General features: G+C 36.4%; 2 protein-coding genes across 8 annotated transcripts in view; one reads left to right on the top strand and one right to left on the bottom strand.

Moving 5' to 3' along the window:
* The window catches only part of CACNA2D1 (calcium voltage-gated channel auxiliary subunit alpha2delta 1), a 501,522-nt gene that overhangs the window by 124,254 nt on the left and 353,879 nt on the right, over window positions 1–23,389 (bottom strand). For all 7 annotated transcript variants that reach the window (XM_057549676.1, XM_007178942.2, XM_007178943.2 and 4 more), the window contains one exon: window positions 18,131–18,262. In XM_057549676.1, the coding sequence (XP_057405659.1) occupies window positions 18,131–18,262 (132 nt within the window). The remainder of the gene's footprint in view (window positions 1–18,130; window positions 18,263–23,389) is intronic.
* LOC103019846 (cytochrome b-c1 complex subunit 10) lies at window positions 15,430–15,831 on the top strand. Its single transcript, XM_028165621.2, has one exon. The coding sequence runs from the start codon at window positions 15,477–15,479 to the stop codon at window positions 15,645–15,647; it is 171 nt and encodes a 56-aa protein (XP_028021422.1). The 5' UTR covers window positions 15,430–15,476; the 3' UTR covers window positions 15,648–15,831.

The following is a 23,389-nucleotide window of genomic DNA, read 5'->3' as shown; positions in this document are numbered from 1 at the left end:
AAGTTAAATTAGGGCTTCCCTGGTGGCGCAGTGGTTGAGAATCTGCCTGCCAATGCAGGGGACATGGGTTCGTGCCCTGGTCTGGGAAGATCCCACATGCTGCGGAGCAACTGGGCCCATGAGCCACAATTACTGAGCCTGCGCGTCTGGAGCCTGTGCTCTGCCACAGGAGGGGCCGAGATAGTGAGAGGCCCGCGCACCGCGATGAAGAGTGGCCCCCACTTGCTGCAACTAGAGAAAGCCCTCGCACAGAAACGAAGACCCAATACAGCCATAAATAAAAATAATAAATAAATAAATATTAAAAAAAAAAAGTTAAATTATAATTAACATAACTGCACAAAAACTTTTCCTGATATTTATTTGAATGATCTGAAGTAATTCAAGTATAGATTCAAGAACCTTCTGTTAGGGGACTTCCCTGGTGGCACAGTGGTTAAGAATCCGCTTTCCAATGCAGGGGATGCGGGTTCGATCCCTGGTCAGGGAACTAGATCCCACATGCATGCCCCAACTAAGAGTTCACATGCCACAACTAAGGAGCCCAATAGCCGCAACTAAGGAGCACATGTGCCACAACTAAAATAGCCGGTGAGCTGCAACTAAGGAGCCCACGAGCCACAAATAAGGAGCCTGCTTGCCGGAATTAAGACCTGGCACAACCAAAATAAATTTAAAAGTAATAATAATAATAATAAACTTAGAAACAAAAGAATCTTCTGTTAGTTTCAGAGCCTTTATCATTTTGCAGTAAACAGAAAAATAGTACATCTAACTATTGCTTTTTAAATGCAATTAATTTACACTATTCTAATTAAATCTATACTTAAATTAAAATACTTTACAAAGCTTTACACACACACACACACACACACACGCACCCCTTAGACTCGATGGAGAACAATAAATGCTGATGAATTGGATGATAATTTTTTGCTGAAGTCCTCCTCTCCTTGAACACATTTAAACATATGACTCTTGGGAAAATCCCTGATAATAATTCATATGACTTATGCCCTTCAATCTATTTTGCCCTTTTATTTATTGAGAAATGATGAAAATTACATAGAACTTTTCTGAGAATCATGTTTATTAGCCAACTAAGATAATTTGGCCATTTAGGATATGTCAAAAACATATACTACTGAGCCTCTCCTTGACTGAATTTTCTTTCTTATTAATGGCTATATTATAAAATGATTTATTCATTTTAAATGACTAATCACATTTATAAGAAACAGTTAAGTTTAAATATAGCACTCCCCCAACAACCATTTACTAATACAGTCAATGCAACTGAAATGGTAAATTTACTTTAATTCTTTCCATTTGCATTTGCAGAAACTTAGAGCCAGTGAGATAAAATGACTTTTTTTTTTTTTTTTTTTGTGGTAGCACTAGAATTAAGCAACAAGCATGCAGGCAGACATGTCAGTTCACTTTCAACTATTATCTAACTCCTCAAGATAGGGTCTTTGTAATAAATACATATTTAAATAACTTTTATTCTTCTTTTAGTACAATGTTATGCTGGTTGTACATTTATTGCCTCAGCTCCGAATTCACCCATTTATCTTGTTCTATGAAAATATCTCTGGGTCCTTCAAATATTTTTCTTTTACCCACAAGCACAATCTTAAGCTTTGTCCGCAGATGAAGAAAGAAAGATGTTGAATGAGAAAGTGGTTTTTGCTTCCTGGTCTGGTTTGTTTGCTCAAAGGCTCTGGCAGCAAATGTAGCTTTCCTGGTGTTTGGCTCCTGCAGTGCTTGAGTATTCTCCAGAGCTTGTGGGTAGCTTCTCCAGACCAAGGCTTCTGGAGAGCTCTCTGGTTCTCCAGCAGTATCCCCGGGTATTTTTGTAGTGGAGAGCCTCTGATGAGACACCTGGAACCTTTTAGAGGGTGAACTTCCAGCAAGTCCTACCAGTGTGACACTGTAGTACCTTCTCTGCCATTTGGTGGATCACGACCATGTCCTCTGTAAAAAGATCTGCATCTCAATCCAGGGGCACTGGGGGACCGAAGTCTCTTCCTTGGGCTATTTCTGCCCTATGGGTGGTAGTTATTATATTATATTAAATTATATAATATTTCACCTGGTAGTCCAATATTAGAGTTCTCTATACTTCTAGCCAATCCCTCCTTAATCCCTGCTATAGTTAATAATTCTTTATTAAAAAATTAACTTTTAGGACTTCCCTGGTGGCGTAGTGGTTAAGAATCCGCCTGCCAAGCAGGGGACACGGGTTCGATCCCTGGTCCGGTAAGATTCCACATGCCATGGAGCAACTAAGCCCGTGAGCCACAACTACTGAGCCCGCGAGCCATGACTAGTGAAGCCTGCACGCCTAGAGCCTGTGCTCTGCAACAAGAGAAGCCACCTCAGTGAGAAGCCTGTGCACCACAACGAAGAGTAGCCCCCGCTCGACGCAACTAGAGAAAGCCCACACACAGAAACGAAGACCCAACACAGCCAAAAATAAATAATTTAATTTAAAAAAATAAAATAAAATTATCCTTAAAAAAAAATTAACTTTTCCTGTTCAAGACATTGTGTTATCTCTCTCCTGACTGGACTCAGACTTACATAAATATTTTGATGAGTTGAGAAGTGAGATTAATTACCACCGCCAATATAATAGTGGCCATCATGAGTTGAAAGTGGTCAAAAAACTGGAATTTGAAAGTCACACTTAAATTAGATTTCTGAATTCTTTGCAGAGCACATTCACCTAGGATCTGTTTTCAGTATAACTGCTAATTGAAATGAACTGTGATATATATTACTATGTTCTATAAAATTTATTTCTTTAAAGACAGAAAAAAGGGCTATAGTTTACAGTAGGAGCCAGACCATTACATTTTAACATGTTTTATAATCTTAGATGGTTTCTATTTAAAAATATTAATAATGTTCCCTTAGAAGTCTGCTGAGACATTTACTATTAGGAAATATCCCTCGGTTACATTAAATTATTTATATTATTTTAAAATTAAATAATGTAGTTTCTTCTGTGATATTACTAATTAGTTTGTTGTAAAATCCCACTGTGGTACTTACATGGTATATTATATATATAGGCTCAGAAATATGAAAGGTCAAATAGTAAAAACAGATAATAACCATACACTGCAATTCCCTGAAATAATCAGTTTCATAATGAGGTACAATAAAGGCTCCATGAATGGAAATCAGAGCTTCTACAGTCCCTGCAAAAAGTGAAATGTCACTCATTTTAGATGTCCCTTTTGCTTTCCAATAAGATTTTGGAATGACAGGAGAAAGGAGTGGAAATGACAGCCTACAATGTGGGCATCTCATTTCTGAATGCCATCATTAATGGTGATAATGATCATTTATGCTTTTTTTCCTGACAAAAAATGAACTGTGGGTGTATCTGACTAAATCTATCTGATGACATTTCTACTTCACTTGACATTTAGGGTGTGCTATGTCAGTATCAAACCACTGAGTTAAAAAAGGTGTTTACCTGTACGTTAACTTAGGATACTGAAATATTCTTGAGAAAGTATGCAGATTGTAGAGGCATTTTCTAGTTAATACGGTCTAAAAATAATAGAGTATCAATTTTTTTTATTTCTGCTAGGAGACAATAAAGTACAAAATGATGAATTGAGGGCTGATTCTCTTGGTAGAAACACCATTTCAAATGACATCTAATTGCATTTCCAATTAACTTAAAATGCATTTTCTAATTCTAAAAGACTTCACGTTTTTAGTCTCATGGAAAGACAAAAAAAGTAAATTTCACATACTCAAAAATGCCTATAAAAACCAACCCTGTTTCTATTGCCTGGATCTAATTTATGTTATGAGAATCCTTTTTTTTAGGCTTGTCTCAATCATCTCCTATGCAGTATTAGTCATGGTTCTGCATTGCTAGCCAAGATAATGAATTTGGACTGTTCTTTTAAGGAAAAATTAATTCAATAAATGTGTACTGCACAGCTCACAAAATTTCCTGGAATCTGAGTGTTGCTGCACAACTACTACCATCTCAGTATGGATTCTACACAGTCCCTAATTTATTTGCATCATGGCTCCCCCATCAAGGGTCAGGTACATAACAAAGTTAGGGTTATGTACACATACCAAGGTGCCAGTGCCTCTTGGAAAGCAAATAGCTGTCCTCTTCAGATTTTGAGGCAGCAGGTAGGCTCTGCTCCCCAATAAAGCTTTTAACCTGGGAAATACCCTAAACATAGAGAATTCTGTATTAGCTATGGTAACACAAAGTGACTTGAGCAATCTCAAATCTTCTGTTTCCGCACAGTAAAGCTTATTTCTTTCTCATAGAGCAGATTAAGTTAGATATTACTAGTCACAAGGCATAGATTCTGCTCCAAACAGGTATTCAGAGACCTGTAGCTGGTGCAGCTTTTGCATTCTTCAATGCTTGGTTTCCAAGGTCACCTAGGGCAGTGACATGCAGCTGCCAGAGGGAGGAAGTTCCAAGGAGAAGGAACAACCAAGTCCTAACAATCTCAGATTTGAAGTGACACATATTTTACTTTCACTCATATTCTACTGGTAAGAACTAGTCACATGGTCCTACATAGATGCAAGAGTGGTCCTGGCTAGGCAGTCATGCCCAAAAGCAAAACATCAGGCTGGAACGGGAGGACAGAACTTTTGTAGAGAGCCAGGAGCCTCTGCCACAGGTACAGATAGGCAATTTAAAAATGAGTAATGTCCACTACTATGATAACATCAAATGTTCTATTCTTAGCAATGTTGTCAAGTAAGCCACCTTTAAGATGAGAGAGATGAGAAAGGGCTAAATACAGAACCCAGTAAATGTATACGACGTTGCGCTTAAGAATGACTTCTAGACTAAATCTTAGGGCTGGGGTTGCTTGCACAAGAAACTCACTAGAAGAACAAAATTGGAAGCCAACCAAGTGTTGTGACTGATATTTGTGTTACCAAAGAAGGCAAAAACTGAGTCTGCAGAAATCGTGCAACTGCTGTGAACCCTAAAGCAGTTTTTGAGCTCTAAACCTGCACCAGAAACAGCAAGGTATGAAAGCTGTTTAACCCCAAGCACGCCCCTTCACATGTGCTTGAAAGGGTCACAGGCAAGAGTTGCAACCACAGAATACTACCGGGAGCAGTCAGATGGGCTAACCAAGAAACTTTATGCAGGAGTAGGAGGTCTTTATATTTCCTTGCCTGGAAGATTATGATACATACCATGGACCAGTGATTGCTCTGTTTTTCCCACTCACTTTTTCCATATGGAAGTTTTTATTGTCATCCAGAAGACAGCACCATTGCCTATTAGATATCTGGTCAGTGATGGGAATAGGGCAAAGAAAGTAACGGGTATTCTGCTGTGTTGCTAAGTAGCCAAATTAGGAAAAGTCATATCCACATGATGGAGAGAATTGCATGTGACCCGGAGATCCTGAATTTTGAGCTGGAAGTACCAACTTGTTGGGACTTTGGATCATCTCCTGTGGAAAGGAAATGAATATGTTCTATGTATGGGAAACTGTGCACAGATACTTACACTCCCAGAGGAACAGACTGTGACAGGGTTTCGAAATACACTTTTGTTTTTCCTTCTGGCAAAAGTAACCCTAAAGTTTTAGTTGGTTGCACACAAGAAACTGTACTTCGCAGTCTCTTTGGCCAAGGTGGGGTCATGTGATAAAAGTTTAGTCAATAGCATGTGAGCAGAAGTGATACAGGTACAATTTGGGGGTCAGGCTGCTTGCCTTCCAGTTTCTTCCCCTTTACTTTTGGCCTCAACTGTGGACGTAGTCGTGTTGATCCAGTTTTGATCCTACAGATGAGGGCAACAGCCTAAGGAATGGCAGATAGATGGAACCCTCAGTCTCTGGAAACCTCATGGACCAGACTTACCCCAACCAACTGATTTACCTACTAAGTAGGAGTTCTACCTGAGAGAAATATTTATAGTCTCTGTTATGCTAGCCATTGTGTATGGAACTGAATTAATAGCCTGATACAGGTCAGAACTTTTCCCAGTGACACAGACCCGAGTCAAGTTTTAAAGCTCGGAGAAAGTGCAAGAGGCAAAAGCTTCATGGAATGTTTGAAATCTATTTCACTATTTTTTTCTTATATTGTCTTCTTAGGAGAGTATTATTTTGGCCCTAGGAAACTGCTTATTGCTATATAATATTTGTATTGCTAGAATCTAGGCAGTTGTGATGTCTGTCTTATCTTTCATGGATCAATGATGAATTTCAGGGTAGACATGTGTTTCTGAACAGTAACTGGTCCCCAAACAATAACCATTCCCAGATCAAGTTTTCAAATCCTGAACGACTGAAACTTTACAGCGTAGAACCACCAATGGGATCCACAGGCTGAAGGCAGTCATTCCAGCTGGGTAAATGCTAATAAGAAGAGCCTATTCCCTTGTCTCTTCAAAATTTTCTTCTCTGACTGGAAACAACCTAGCGTAGCACTTAAGAGATAAGTTTTAGAGCTAGTCTACGTAGATTTTCATTGGATAAATTACTTAACCTTTTCCAGTAAAACGGGGGTAATAGTTTCCACCTCCAAGGGTTATAGCTAAGATTCAATTATTTATACAAGTAAACATTTAGAACTAGCGTTGGCACAATAATAAGCACTCTATATGTGGATATTTGAAAACAGCATCATTGAGTCACTGGAACTACTTATCATAGGTTGTAGATTTTTTAAAATAATAGATTACTATAAAATGTGCTTAGATTTTAACTACGTATAAATGTATAGTCTTATGACTAGGGCTTGGAACATCATACCATTTTCCCATCCTACCCCCTCCCCATGATGCAGGCTGGTGTCACACAGTCAATAAACTTCCTGGGAATCTAAAAACTGACTTCATGAGGTTACCCCAGAAACCCCTGGAGAATACTGGCAGAAGGAAGAGGGCAGGATGGGAAAGGTGTATAGGCAGGGACACAGATAATGGTAAGTCTATGTTTCCTATCTGCATTTTTCCCTTTGTTTCATTTTATTTAGAAACTGATTCTCTGAAGTTCTACTGTGATACTTGTTTTCAGCTCTGATATAATCCTGACTTGTTTATCTATCTTAATTTAGCAAATCCCTATTCTTCACTACATGCAAGGCTCTGCCTTAGGTGCTATGGGGCATGCACACGGACACATTAGATATAGATATAGATACAGATATAGATATAGATATAGATTTATATACCTCTTTACCTGCAGTTACTTATATTGCCAAGCTTTTTAAAAAAGAGCGTATGAAAATAAATTCTGAAGGAAGAAAAAATTTCATAGCTGTTGTAATCTAGATAAAAACCAAGTTCTCTGAGAGAACAAAATAAAGAAAGATTGCTTTTAGGAAAACCTTCACATGTCTGTATTCTATTTTGAATGATGGATAAGATGCATATGACCAGAAATGGGGGTCTGGGATCAAAGCATATACAGATAGGAAAAAAGGGGGGGGCAGGTTGTAGAAAATAAAATAAGAGTTTAAAAGGGGGAAAAAGGCAATTTGGGGTACATGGTAAAGGTTTAACTGTACAGTAAGAGACAAAACTCGAAATGTAGGCTGGGTTAGAGTTTTTGGATGGTCTGAAGGCCACAGCAAGTGAGCCAAATGTCATTAAGTGAACAGTTCCAGACTGTTTAATTTTACTGGAGAAGTGATAATCTAAGTTAACTCCAGATAACTTTTTAATAAATTTATTAGATGTCTCTTTGCATCGTGTGTTAATGTCTTTATATTTTTTCTGTCTCATCTACCTGTGAGCTCCTCCAGAGCAAAATTCTCTCCTACTGGTATTTGAATCCTTAGGATATCTCAATTTCTTCAGAAACAGCAGTTTTGCTTGTTCTTATCAGTTTTCCTCCTTCCAACTCACACTTGACTATATTGACATAATCAAATTCTTTTTAGATTTTAATACTGTTTCTGAGCAATGAGACTTGAGGTTCAATGATAGTGTTGTATTGGATTGAGAGTGTCTTTGGTATCTCCACTGTAATATGTCCAGAACACTTCTCTAATTTATAGAAAAATAAGCATTGGAAACTCACATACAGATACACAGTATTAAAGCCAAGGATAAATCATCATAGTTTTAAAAATTATAGCACTTATTACCAAGTGATTTGCTGGTAATTCTGTAGATGTCAGATAGACCAGGTAAAACATTTCCATTTAACGGGATATTTGTTTGTCAACAGAAGTAACAGATAACAAGGTCAAGTTGTGTGGTTGAGTGAAATATTCCATAAAGTAAATGGTACACAAAGACTTAATCATTTAGATGGTCCATATGTAGTTATCAGCTGTGGCTCAAAAATAAACTTGAACACAGCAAGTTCTATGAAGTAAAAGATGAGGAGGATTTACTGGAAAGTAATTGCAGATGTGTGCTACATAGAGAAAAATGTGAACTCCAACAGAGAAAAAGCTTTCTGTTTTTGCAAGCAAATAAATCCAGTTAGGTGATGATAATGACATATTTATAAAAACAAACAATGATTCTACAGGAACAAATTTCCCATTTTTATGTCAGTAAATCTTATTAGATAATGGGGTAAGGATATATTTCTTAGAAATTTTATATTTGGTATATCTGAGAGAAGTACTTAAAAAATCTGAATTTTTGACAAAAATGTTTTTACTTTTTCTTAATAAAATATATTGAACATAAAATGAATTATACATCAAAGATGGTTCTATGCAACTAAAAATGGACAGCATAAGGTATACAAATTTAGCAATATATCAAAGAAAAAGGAACAGAATGAGAGAGATATTTTAGAAGTTACAAAGACCTGAAGCTTTTTAACTAAACTTATTCACATATTTTATATACAGTGTATCCCCCATCAAATTAAGAGCACCTTCCATTTTCATATTAGCATCCTACTTCACTGCTCTCACCTGTGAAATCATTTCATCAGTTTAAGTGTGACTGGATCCATAGTTGATTGCAAAGTTAGCAACTCTGCAACCCTCACATGCGAAAAAGAAGACGGACTCAGGTAAGAGATGAGGTTATGTAAAAGGAAACAAAAATAAGGCTACAGAAATACCTCTGTAAATCAGGATCATGTGAGAATTTCAAAATAATATATTATTTTGTATATATATATATAAGATGTGTCCCTCAGACAACACAACTGATTGATGGTATATAGAAAAGCAAATCATGTAATTCAGAATATAAGCCTTGTGCTTGGGTGTAAATAGAATTATTGTGCACTCTCCTGTCAATACATCAAATTTTACTATTCTAAGTCAAACTCATCCTTTTAGTCCCAAAATAAAAATATTTCTGATATTTTATTTCAGTAAGCATTCTCATATCCAAATTAAAAATTAGTCATCTTAACTTATATCCTATGTCTGTCACTAAATTCATGTATTCATTTTTATGTTTTTCTCATTTTATCTTTTTTTATTGAGCTATAATTCAGATATAACATTGTGGAAGTTTAAGGTGTACAATGTGTTGATTTGATACACTTTTATGAGGGCTAAGTCAGACAGAAAGACAAATACTGTATGACATCACTTATTGGTAGAATCTAAAAAAGCCAAAACTCACAGAAAGAGTAGAATGGTGGTTACTGGAGGCTGGGAGAAATGGGGAGATGTCGTTGGTCAGAGGGTACAAGCTTCCAGTTAGAACACGAATAAGTTCCAGGGACCTAACGTACAGCATCATATATAGTTAATAGTGACTATTGCTAATAATACTGTATTATATACTTGAAAGTTGCCAAGAGAGTAGATCTTAATGTTCTTACCACAAAAAAGAGATGGCAATTATCTCTGGTAATTAGCAGAGGTGTGAGATAACGCAATGCTGGTAATCATTTTGCAATATATAAGTGTATCAATTAGTTTATTTTTTTGGTAAGGTTTCTAATACCCTCATTTTCATAGCCAAAGATTCTTCTTTTCTAATTCCTATTTTCCCCTTGTTCAGATATTTAAAATTCCACATCTGACCACTATAATAGCATATCTTCTGGTCAAGGTTTCCTAAGTATTTCTCCTTCCAATCAGAATAAACACTGCTTTAACCCCAGTATTCCACTGCCCTCCCAAACATGGTATTTTCCTACACATTAAATCCCAGACAAATCAGTCTGACATTCAAGGCCACATAATCTGTCACTACTAAACCCTTTTTTTTTTTTTCCTGCCTGCACCATGCGGCTTGCGTGATCTTAGTTCCCCCACCTGGGGTTGAACCCATGCCCTCAGCAGTGAAAGCATGGAGTCCTAACTACTGGACCGCCAGGGAATTCCTACTATGAAACCTTTTGATTTGAAATCACTCTTTTTCTGTTAGAAACTATTAGATTAGCTGGGCTCACTAACCTCCAATAGCGCTTGTTCATGTCCCTGTTTTTTACTTTATGCCTTTCTTCCCTCTAAAGAGGTTTTTGCCTTTTCTACTTCATTGATTTGATTTTCAGTCCATAGTTTGTAAACATGTCCCATGACTCTGGTCTATAATTACCCTGACTTTTTCAAAACTGTAGCAAATCTATTGCTACAGTCTGTCTAATTTATTTGACACTTAATCATTTAATGATTTGTATTGTAATTTAAATTTCAAGATGTATAAATTCTGACTCCCTAATTTGATTAAATTTTTCCGCAGAGCAGAAACAACTTGTTATTTTAAAACACAGATTTGCACAGAGGAACCATGACAGAGATTTTTTGTCCCCCAATATCTCTTCTCCCCTTCCTCCTTGGTATAGCTTGTGCTTTTTAGCTGTGTACATGGCGCCTTGAAGCTAACTGTGACCATGAGACCACTAAACTCTGGCCAGTGTCACGTGAAAGGCTTTGTATGACTTCCAGAAAGTGCCTTAAAAAGGGAGGGAATACCACTCTTAGTCCCTTAAGAAAAAACACAAGCAACAGTGGTGGACACTGCAGCAGACAATTTACTCAGAGGATGACAGAGAAATGATAGGAGTTGTCAACCCCTTATATGTGAAGCTTCCTTATCAGTCCTGGTCTCTGTAACTGATATTCTTTGACTTGAGTAAGAAACAAACCTCCATAGTGTTGAAATCACCATTGTTTTGGATTTTCTTTAACTGGTAGCTAATATTAGTCCTAACTGATACACTGGACTTTAATCATTATTAGCATAAAAAAAAAATAAAGTAATCATTTCAACATAAAGGGTATTTATACAGCAATCAACAAGTGTAATTAAACATATTTATAGTTCAACTTTGTATCCATTCACAAATATCAAAGTAAAAAAAAAAAAAACAGGTATTTTTTAAGATAATTGATCAATGAAAGCAGTTCTTTTATAAATGCCCCAAAATGGTGAACATCCACTGTTATCTTGTTTTCTTCAAATCAACCAGAAATCTATTAAATGCTCCCTTTTTTAAATAACCAAAAAAGGATTCTTTGGACTACTTTGTCATCTGCTATTTGCTGTTTAAAACATTTTTAAAGTATTTTCAAAAAGAGTTAAGCAGCTCAAGAACAACTGGGTATCCGCATGGCAAAAATATGTCCTTCTATATACTTTGCACACAGGTCCTTTTGCATTTTCTTCTAGCAAAATCCTAGCAGATGTAAGAACAAGGAAGTGTCTCCCTAAGGAATATTTAAAACTAATTGAGCATATACTAGGTTCCTGTACTGTAAACCCATGTTTTTGAAATGAACAAATGAAGGAGGATGAAGAAAGAACAAATGATTAATAAGATATTTTAAAAATATAATATAAAATTTAGGAAATTTTTAGTTTTTTTCTTTCTTTTTTTTTAAGTGCAACTAATTATCTAAAAAGAGTAAGCTGCCTACATTGGCATTTTGACAAGCCACTAAGTCCTGATTACAATCCCAATTACTACAGTAATTGGTATAATTTCAAGAGACACTAATAGATGAAATGCGTAGTTTGTATGTACTGTTTTTATGATGCATAAAAATTCACAAAGTTGATAGCTCTTGAAAGCAGTTTTAATAGCATTAAGGTTAATTTATATAAATCAATTAAGGGCTTCTAAAGGAAAGCACTCATAAATTAAACTGATTGTCTAGTCAGCACATAGTCAATGAAGATGTCACCAGACATGGGTTCCAGCTTTAACTCTGCCATGAAACAAGCTGTATAACTAAGGCAAGCCCGTCTAGTTATCCTACAGAACAAAGACTGTGAACTTAGCAAATGCTAAAGGTCTAAATGCATAAGTAAATAAAGATAGTGTCTGCCCTGGAAATCACATTCTTCAATCATCCCAAATTACTGTTGAAGAAATAGGTTCAGAGATAGAACATGACTTAGCGAAAGTACACACCTATGCTGATGGCAGTTTTAATACAAATCAAGAACTTCACTTCCCTCAGTACAATGTTCCTTCTATTATCACACAGCCAGCCTACCTACCTTCTAATTTGGAGAGGAGAAAGAGGAAGATGGGAGAGGTGGAGGAGAAGGAAAAGAAGAAGGAGAAAGAGGGGAAAAAAGACAAAAGACATACAAGTCATTTTTATAGCTTATTTCCATACATATCAACCAAATTAGAAAACAGACAATTTATTGATATTCAGTCTAAGGACAGATGTTAGAGTACAAATTCCCACTAATTACCAAACTGCTATTCAGAATCACTCTGCAGAGGTGCCTTTATATTATGTCAGCTCTGGAGCCCTCCTTATATGGAAGCAGTAGTTGTCTCCATGCAGTTTAAACAACCTAATAAATGGAAATCATGAGGGTGGCTAGCCATCACTGACTTTCTCCTACACATTTTAGCAAATAAGAAACATATTTAATTCCTTTTTCCTCTTAACAATTCTACAATTTAACCATTTTATCCTCCTTGTTTCACAGCTCAAGTCTATGACTGTTTTCCAAAGCTTACCACCACTTCAACTGATGGCAGCGGGATTTATACCCAGGCTATTGGGTGTATACCTGCTTAACCCACTCACATCACGCAGCCCTGTTCTAAGTAGCACCTTACCACTGACCAAGACTATTTTTTTAGACTCTATTGTGAGTCACAGAATTCTAATTTCTACAAAACACTTTATTCACAATAATGTGGCAACATTTTTTAAAGGTAGTTTACAGAATTAAAAAAAAGACAATTACAAAATTCTACATTTGTATTGGGTTGGCCAAAAAGTTTGCTCGGGTTTTTCCGTAAGATGATATGGAAAAACCTGAATGAACTTTTTGGCCAACCCGACATTAATATATGAAATAGATTGTCTGATCCTCACAATTCTGTGAGGTAGTGGGGAAGTTGATTTCTCATATTTTCTCATAAACTCAGAGCCTGAGAGATAAAGTTAACCAATTTAGGAAAAAGAAATACAGGACACCCAGTTAAATTTGAATTTTGATTAAAAAACCCCACATTTTAGTGTAAATATTTCCCAAGTACTGCATACTTAACACTAAAAAATCCTTCTCTATCTGAAACTGAATTTTAATTGGGCATCTGTTATTTTACCTAGCCACCCTACAGAGAAGTGACTTAACTAAGGTCATCATCTAAAACCTACATCTTCCGTCCAACTCCACTGTGTAGAGTTACTGCTAGGTATTATTGCTTAGTCATCTGTCTAGAACTCCTTCCACATTTCTATTTCAGCTCCCTTGTCAATTGATTGCGACCTCAATTATGTTTTTTAATTTCTCACATGAAGAGAAATCTGGATTTAGGCAAAATTATTCTAGTTGATACTCACTCTTGTAAAAATGCCTACTGTTTTGCATTTTCCGAAGTACTTTTCCTTGTATTATCTCATTGATCACAACAGACTCACCCAGTTCCTCACAACTAGTAGGGAGCTTCTAGCCTGAGGCCCAAATCTTGTTAAATGAAAATCCAATTAAGTAACATTTATTCTACTTCCACTCACAATTAAGATAATTAACAATATTTAAAGGCTATTTTGATATTTGCTTTAACAGACAGTAACCAGGGATGAACTGTTCTACGTTAATTTGGCTGTAATCAAAATGGTGAGGCTAAAATCAGAGAGGAAAGTGTGGCTTACTGAGAAATTTTTTAAAAATCACTTCCCTGTAAAAAGTCTTTAAACCTGAAAGAAGTGTGAAATGTGTTGAAAACACGTCTTAGCATAAAAAAGAAATATAGTGGTCCACTTTTAATTATAATATTGTCTTAGTGTCTTTGCTAAAGAGATTTGGTTCTATTACAGCATTATTACCATAAAGAGCAACTCATTCAGCTTTAAAAAAGAGGAAATCCTGCCACATGTGACAACATGAATGAGCCTGGAGGATATTACGCTAAATAAAATAAGCAGACACAGAAGGACAAGTACTACATGAGATCACTTATATGAGGAATCTAAAAGAGTCAAACTTACAGAAGCAGAGTAGAATGGTGGTTGCCAGGGGCCGGAGAAAGTGGGAAATGGGGAGGTATCGGTCAAAGGGTACAAAGCTTCAGTTATAAAAAATGAAAAAGCCCTAGAGATCTTCTGTATAGCATAGAGCCTGTAAGTAACAATACTGTATTGTGCACTTAAAATTTTGCTAAAAGCGTATGTTGGGCTGCAACCCGCAGGCCTGCAAGCCCTGTACTCTCCCAGCTCAAGAAGAAAGAGCCTAGAGTCAGTGACAGAGACGTCAATGGTTTAATGGATGGGGGAGCTTATGGGTCTGAAGCAAGGTCCTGGAGTGACACCCCATCGTGTACAGCTGCTGGCGGGCAGAACATGGCAGCAGGCTTTGATAGGGGTGGAGGTGGGGAGGGGGGGAAGGGAGGAGGGGAGGTTACCAGTTACAAGGAGAATTGACATTGATGTCTAGTTGGCTCATGGGTTGCCAGGGAAACCAGCAGAGAAGCATGGCCCTCACTGCCCCTTTCGTAATCTATCAGGTGGCGATGTTCTGATCTAAAGCTTAGAATAATCATAAGTTGGGGCTGGTGGCAAGTAAGTAGGCATTTACTGATTAGGCTCTGTTATTAAGAGGGAAGGTCAGTCAGGTGAGTAGGGTGTAGGTGAAGCAGGGACTAGTTGAGCAGGGGATGGACAGAGAGCGAGAGAACAGCCATCCTGGCTGCCCATCTCCCTGCACAGGGTAGGTCTTATGTTCAGTGTTCTCATCACAAAACATACAATAATAAATAAGAGGGTGGGAGGAAACTTTTACAGATGGAAGATAGGCTTTATGGCATTGATTGTGGTGGTGGTATCACCAATGTATACTTATCTCTAAACTCATCAAGTTGTATACATTAACTATGTACAGCTTTTTGTATGTCAAAAAAATAATTTAAAAATAAAATAAAGAGAGCAACTCAGCAACAGACTGACTAAAACTGAAACTTCACTGACTGTGTTCCATAGAAGTCAAGAGAGCCATTACAGGGGCTCAGAGCTCATTTGGTGAGTCAGATTGTCTGTCAAACACTTGCTGAAAAACAAGACATTACAGGGTCACCCTGAGCTGGGACGGCGCCGCTATGTTGGAAAGGTTCCTGGGCCCGCGCTACCGCCAGCTGGCCAGAAACTGGTTACCCACAGTGGGCATGTGGGGCACCGTGGGAGCCGTGGGGCTGGTGTGGGCCACTGACTGGCGGCTGATTATGGACTGGGTGCCCTACATCAACGGCAAGTTCAAGAAGGACGATTAATTAAACCCATCCCCCTCGGACCCCTCCGGTGTCTGGTGGTGCTGCCCCCTTCCATCTGCATCTGGAACGGCCCAGGCTCTTGGGATTGACCTCGAGGAAATACACGGCGCGAGTTAGGTTTCCTACGTTGGTGGAAATAGCTTTGGTGTGTGAACACACACGGCATTAAACGTCACTCTGAAAAAAAAAAACAAAAAAAACAAAAAAAAAAACAAGACATTACAGAAGAGCCCAGGGTTGCTTCCACAGCTAATGTCCTGGGGGGACCACATGGATTCAGCTAAATTAAACCTTTAAAGATCTTTCCCAAGGTGAAAGTGGACAAAGGTCAACATATTAGGAAATATATGATTAGGGTTTAAAAAAAATTAAAGCCATAATCCCTCAATTAGCATTTAAAAGAAAAAACATAAAAGATGATTTATTGGTATGTTTAAAAATTGACTGCTATTTGTAAAAAGAGCCATCTTTGAAAAGTGCGCAAAATATGATCTTTCCTTCTGCCTCTTGACCCCAATGTTCTCTCTCCCCTTTCTTATACAATCTTCCCTCCCACACCCATTCCTATTTCTCTCTCTTAATCCTTATGTGTCTTTCTTTTATTCATGGCATCATCAATTTCCCTCTAGTACTGGGCTCTTGGTTTCTCCTCATTATCCTAATTTTCTCTTACTTATTTTTTCTCCTTCCTTCAACTGCATATATATGGAATTTTGTATTGAGGAAATATATTTTAAAAGACTTAAAAGCCACATAATGCAATAAGTTATTGATAAATATAAATAATTATATTCGTGTATTATTGTTATCACTTGTGTATTTATTTTTTTTAATTGTACTTATAAATGTCTTATAAGACCTGCTATAGGGACTTCCCTGGTGGTGCAGTGGTTAAGAATCTGCCTGCCAATGCAGGGAACACAGATTCGAGCCTTGGTCGGGGAAGATCCCACATGCCGCGGAGCAACTAAGCCCGTGCACCACAAATACTGAGCCTGTGCTCTAGAGCCCGCAAGCCACAGCTACTGAGCCCGTGTGCTGCAACAACTGAAGCCCAAGTGCCTAGAGCCCGTGCTCTGCAACAAGAGAAGCCACTGCAATGAGAAGCCCACTCACCGCAACTAGAGAAAGCCCACGCACAGCAACAAAGACCCAACACAGCCAAAAATAAAAATAAATTAATTAAAATAATAAAATAAAATAAAATTTAAAAAGACCTGCTATAACTTTAAAGTTTATTATATTAGGTTTACTATGCACATGAGTAATAATGCTTTTTTTCTTTATATTACATACGAAAAATTTCAAACTCCTGCTATATGGTATTTAACATATTAATAACATAAGAGTATTTTAGAAGTGTTGTATTGTACTGAACAATATTTCTGTAAGTAGAAAATTCCACTATTATAACAACAGCAGATATTAACATTAATATTTTGCTAACTCATGATTTTTTTCAACATTGAAATACAGAGTAGGCCTTTTGTATCCCATTGGATTTCTGCAAAAAAATAACTGTCAATGATCTTACCATCTGGCACTTGTTGCAAGAAGTTATATATCTTTACCTAATTTGAGTGCTATTTACTCTGATAATGCCCATATACTTTTATTCACTGCTATTGCCATACAAAGATAGATATTATCTAATTTCTATTTCACCCCCTTTTCACTGTTGTGATCTTTTATTGTTAATAACCCTATTTTTTAAATGTTTAGAAAACACAAGTCTAAAAAAAAAAATTCTCATATATATTGTAGCTGTTTAAAGCCAAATTACCTAGCATGTATCCCATAACTCAGGTCACACTTTGAGAAAGTAAATGCATTTGTGCTTGTCAGCTTGTTCTGAAAGGTGGAGAAGTTAAAAATACCAACAGACATTTCACTTAAAGTGTTTTCAATAGGTTCTTGGGATCTACTACTGATTAATCTTTCATTTTCATTATAAACTTACTTCTTATCCTTTTTTTATAAGAATAAAGGACATTACAAAAGGGTTTATTCATGTTAATTTGTAAAATATATTCATCTCATTTTAACAAATCCACATTCACTGATTAAAGAAAAGCATCAGTACCTTTCACATAAAAGCAAAGACTTGAAATCTGGAAAGAAATATTTTAATTAGTTTCTAAAAATTCTATTCAGTTCTCTAATGTGACTCATGGTCCAGGCTATGCAGTTGGACCCTTAGAACTGTTTTAGGATTCATGATAACCTCCTGTTCCCGGTCCATAGATACCTGCCCACGGTCTCACTGCAGCCCACGGGATTCCATGGGCCAGCTGCTTCTCAGGTGTTTTGGTTTAAAATAATTTTGGTAGATACAGAGCCAAGGAAGGAGGAATACTCTTTCCTTTTAAAAGTAGTGTGATAACCATCTTTTACCAAGTAAGAGAAAGTAACAGAGTGTTCAAGAAGAACGAAGTCTGGTACTTACAGTTTTATTTGGTACCTCCTGATCACTAAGCACTTACCCGGATAATATCGTGCCAGGCCTGTGGCACTGCCAAACACCTGCCACAGCAATGAAGGATCTTCCTCCCGATTTTTCTTGAAAACTTCATCTAAGGCACTCGTCCAGTTGAGTTCATTTAACACAATTGTTGCTACCCAAAAAAAAATAAGAAAAATCAATTAATTCAAATTTGGAATTAATAACTGAACCTGTCTTCACTTTACTTGCAAAATACTGTTATACATTTTCATTGCTTTACCTACAAAAGCGCTCTAATCCGGTGGTAATCAAAAGTTTAGACATGGAACCATTTCTTCAAACACATGTTTATATGATGGTGGCCCTATCGACATTTTAGGGCTGGGTGATTTTTTGTAGCGGGAGCTGTTCTGTGCTTTGTAGATGTTTAGAAGCATCTCTGGCCTCTACCCGCTAGAGGCCAGTAACATCCCCCCCCCCCAACCCCGGTGTGACGAGCAAAACTGTCTCTAGACGTCGTCACATAACCCCTGGGGGGCCAAATTACTTTCTGCTGAGAACAACGGTGATGCATAAAACAGGCAGTATCAGAACTCTGCTGCTGGGAGTATCCCTTGCACTGAGGCAGTTCTGAAGGTGCTTACAAGGCACCTCACGACACCTCATGACACAGTGTGACCACGACCGCCCGCAGTATTTTTTTTTGGGGGGGGTGGGGGAGAAGGAAGGATTTATTACTTGCAGCAAGTAAGGAGAACACCAGGGATTTTCCCCAAAGCACTGTCTCCCCAAAGAGCAAAACTGGGGAAGTTTTAAGCTAAGGGTACATGCATATTCACGAAGGGGCTTCGGTGGTATATGCATATTCATGAAGGGGTTTGAGCAGAGGAGAATTCAGAATAGCTCAATATTGATGATTCTCTGTGATACACTAACATAGTTTGGTCTGTTACCTGAATTAAAAAAAAAAAAAACAAAACCCAAAACAAATAGATGTTTGTTACTGAGCATACTTTATTAACTGTGCTTATGTAACAACCAAAAATGCGTACATGTTGATAAAGAAAAACTCATTCAGAGGCTTGACGATATCAGTGTTAGAAGTAAGAGGTGGCTGATACCTTATCACTACCTTTATGAACAATAATTTTCTTTTTTCTGGTTAGTTCAACTAATAACTAGAGCATGGTGATAATAAGGGACAGGTCATTGATTTTGATACCTACTTACAGCGACTGACTGATCTGGGATAGGTATCACAAACATATGCCAGTCATTATAATGAAAGAGAAACAATGATAATGTGGGATATAACATGGGCTAAAATAATATATAATTTATAATTATGGGTCTCCATGATCACAGCATCCTATGTCTAACATATGAAAATTCTAATTGGCTTAGGATATTATTTTCCCTTTATGCAAAAAAGATGGCATAAGATAATCTCATCTTTTTTGGAGGGGTCTTTATATGTAAAATATGCACCATGCCCACAAGCAGATTAGCAGATTGGGACACTCTGCATTAGAGAATCTATGACCAAGCCTAAATAGCGGACGTGAGCTTGGGATAAGGACTGGAGATACTGCTTAACTCTTTCCATTCTTTTCTGTGACCACAGCAAGTAAAAGAAACAAATGTGATCATGGTTAGATCACACACAAGATCTTTTAAAGGGAAAAGGAAAAAAGACCTTCTATCAAGAAAGAGCCACAGAATATGTATTTATATTTTAAAGTTTACCATTTACCAAAAAATGAAAAGCAAGTATACTGTGAAATTGTTCTGGGACCAAAATCTTCACGCATTTCTCATTACTGAAAACTAAAGAGATTTCCATCTTTATGGATGTGATTACCTTCAAAAAGATCAGTTGTGTGTGTGAATATTCATGAGCTGGGTCAGATCCATAGTGCATCTGAGATACTAGTGAATTCATATTCAAAAGCATGATCCAATGAACACTGAGTGGCCAGTTATGTGAAAATTTATATTCACATAGATAACCTGAACTGATACTCACTATTCATGAATATTTATGGTACTATACAAAGCATCACAGAAAAAGAGGGACATCCTACCTTTTTTTAAACATTCATGAATTTTAGAGTAATATTCTACTCAGCAAAATAATCATGTTTATTTATGTTCCAGATAGTTAGAATAGATTGGGGATTAATGAAGTCTATCTCTTCAATTTCCTTGGCTCTTTAATTCACATTAAGCAACAACTGATATCTAATTATGTTTAATAAAGTTTTATTTGTTTACAGGGCTGCTAATTTTTTTCTCATTTTATTTGATAACAATTACTAAGTATTAGGCTCTGATACAGTGATTGTGAATTGTACTTTTATGTACTCAGGGGAAAAAGTCAAGCTCTGGAATGTTCTTACCATCATGGTGATACATTTTAAAATTGTAGTTTATATATTTGAAAATTCTTTTTCAGATAAGACATTGCAAAACGTTTTTCTCAAAATTTGTTCATATGCAAATGAGCAAGGTGCATAAATATTTTCAGAATAGACACTTGAATGATTTACTCAGAATGAAAGAAATGGTATTGTATATATATCATATGAGCAAGGTTTATAAACTTGATGACAGTGTGAAGCAAGGAGTGAGGGTACAGATACTTCCGTTTGTTACTGTGTATTTATAGAGACTCTTGAGTGCAATCATTATTCTAATAGCCACAATTTTTATTGGAATGTCCAGAGCAAGAAATCAAAATTCAAAGGATCTGCCACACGAGTACCAAATTAGTGCCACCTCTTTAGAGGAGAGTTTGGCTGTAGTTGTCTATCAAAATGCACCGTCTTTAATCCAACAATTCTACTTCAAGGGATTTATACTATGTATAAAAACATGGTAAAACACCAAAACTAGAAGGTAAAATAAATTGCTGCAGAAGGAAATTCTTTTTCTTAAATTATATTGAAAGCAGCTAAAAATGTAAAAGAAAACATGTAAAACATCAAAGCAAATAAACAAGTATGAATACCATTTTAGATCGTTCTTGGTGATTTGGCTATACTTTTTGGATCCACATTATGAACTACATTTGACTAATAAACATATATTACTTAGGTATCCTATAATAAGCAGATTTTTATCTTCTTAACCTTCGAAAAATTAAATACCTAATCCAGGATTACTAAGGTGCCCAACATTTCCCCATTTGTACTTCATTAGCATAACTCAGGAAAAACAATAATGAAATAACTGGGTCATTTGCAGATGGTGGCATAATAAAACTAATGCAGAATACTGCCCATGCGAAAACTTTTAAAATGCAATTATTTTTCTGTAAGGCACAGTCTTTATATAAATGTCTAGAGCAAGAAATAAAAATTCGAAGGATTTTATTTAATTGCAGAAACACTGGTATAAACTAGTAGCCGAATAATATTTCTTAAAATAATTCCAGAATAAGTGATATTTTTAAAAGGACTTGAAATAGTTCCTGGCCACAAATAAAACTTTACCTTTTATTTGGACAGATATACTCAAGAATATGGGTAATAGTTCTGACTGGTTTTCCATAAATCGTTAGGCAGTATTTAAAATTATATTGTATTTAATTTTCTCAATTATATACTGGATATGTATTGCATTATTTAATATACTGTATACTATACTCACCCATGTCCTCCTTCTCTACCTCCTAAAATAGTAATGTTTTACATTCACACATTCAAACTTCTAATGTCTTGCTTGAATGGAGTACATGAGGGTACACAGAAATTCATGAGTGGCTTCTACTTTTTTCACTGTGTAAGACAAACTGGTCAATCGTGATCTAGCCTTGAACCTACTGCCAATTACTAATGAACTTGGCTAAGTGTCTTATGGCTTCTTTTAGAGTAAAATTAGTCCTCATCTTCTGTCAACTTTTAAGAAATGAAGATTTTTATCTTTGCCAATTAGAGTTTGTGAAAATAAGTCTTTCATAGATATCCAAGGCTAAGCTTATTAAAAGCAGTGACTGCTGGGAAAGCAAACCTTGACTTTGGGGCCTCTATTCTGAATGGTATAACAGCATTTCACTGATAATTGATTCAGAACACCAAGCATACATCTCTATTCTTCTACTTAGTTTTCAGAAACAGGGCCTTGATGTTCAGCAATTCTCTCTTTTGGAGGATTCTTTTGTTCAATCTGGCTTCTCAAGGGAAGAAAGAAAAATCTAATTTGTAACAGCACAAAAGAAGCACCTTACATTTGCTGCTAATTCTTCTAAAATATGTGACATATCTGTATCTCATTTATGACATGAATACAGAATTGCTGACAAGTTCGGAATCCAATTTTCTCCTGTAAATTTCAGCCATGAAGTGTTGCACTATTGCTCCCTTTTAAGTTTGAGTACATTTTGTTGACTTATTCAGGGTTCTGGGCCTCACCATGCATTGAAGGCACTATATACCTATTTGAAAAACCTTAAGGTTATTTATAACGTCAGCTACAGCTTTGAAATGAAGTGGAAATATGCTACAAAAAAGAAGAGAAACATATTTTTTATGATTTACTTAAACTATAAAATAACTCTGACAAGTCTGCATCAAAAATACATTTTACACAACATAAAGTAGCTTTGACAGGTCTTTGATAAGCTCTGTAAATCTTAAAGCTATGTAAAGGGACTGGATACTAACAATTATTTTTAATAGTAAATATGAAACAATTAAATAATTAAAACAAGAGAATTGTCCAAAATGTTTACTCTGCTATTTCCATTTAATAATACCATTCTATTATCATAGCCTTTCATTAAGATAAAACTAGCTAAACTATTGCCACTGATAACAAATAAAGTCAGGAATTTTTTAAGAACTTACTGTGTGCCAGCAGGTGCGTTAACCATTTTCTATGCATTATCTCATTTAACTAAATATGACACTTTGAGTGAGATACTCATATTATCTTTTTTTAGATGACAAAAACAAAACTTATTTTTAGATGATAAAAATAAAAGGGCATGTAATTTGTCAAGAATCATACAGTGAGAGCTGTAGAGAGAGCACCCAAATAAGTCAGATTCCAAGATTCTTACTGTTTATGAACTATTTATTATTTCTAAGCTTTCATTATATGTGTAACTCTGATGAAGAATTTTAAATCTGAAAAAAGTAAAAATCACCTATGCCTTTGTAACACAGTGTTTCTCAACTCAGAGAGATATTCCTTCCCAGGGGACATTCAGCAACGTCTAGAGACATTTTTGAATATCAAGACTGGTGGGAGCCCACTGGCATCTGGCAGGCAGAGGCCGGAGATGCTCTAAATATCC

The sequence above is a fragment of the Balaenoptera acutorostrata genome, chromosome 7 (assembly GCF_949987535.1).
Source record: "Balaenoptera acutorostrata chromosome 7, mBalAcu1.1, whole genome shotgun sequence".
In the NCBI taxonomy this organism is placed as follows: domain Eukaryota; kingdom Metazoa; phylum Chordata; class Mammalia; order Artiodactyla; family Balaenopteridae; genus Balaenoptera; species Balaenoptera acutorostrata.
This window is presented reverse-complemented; position numbering and strand designations above follow the sequence as displayed.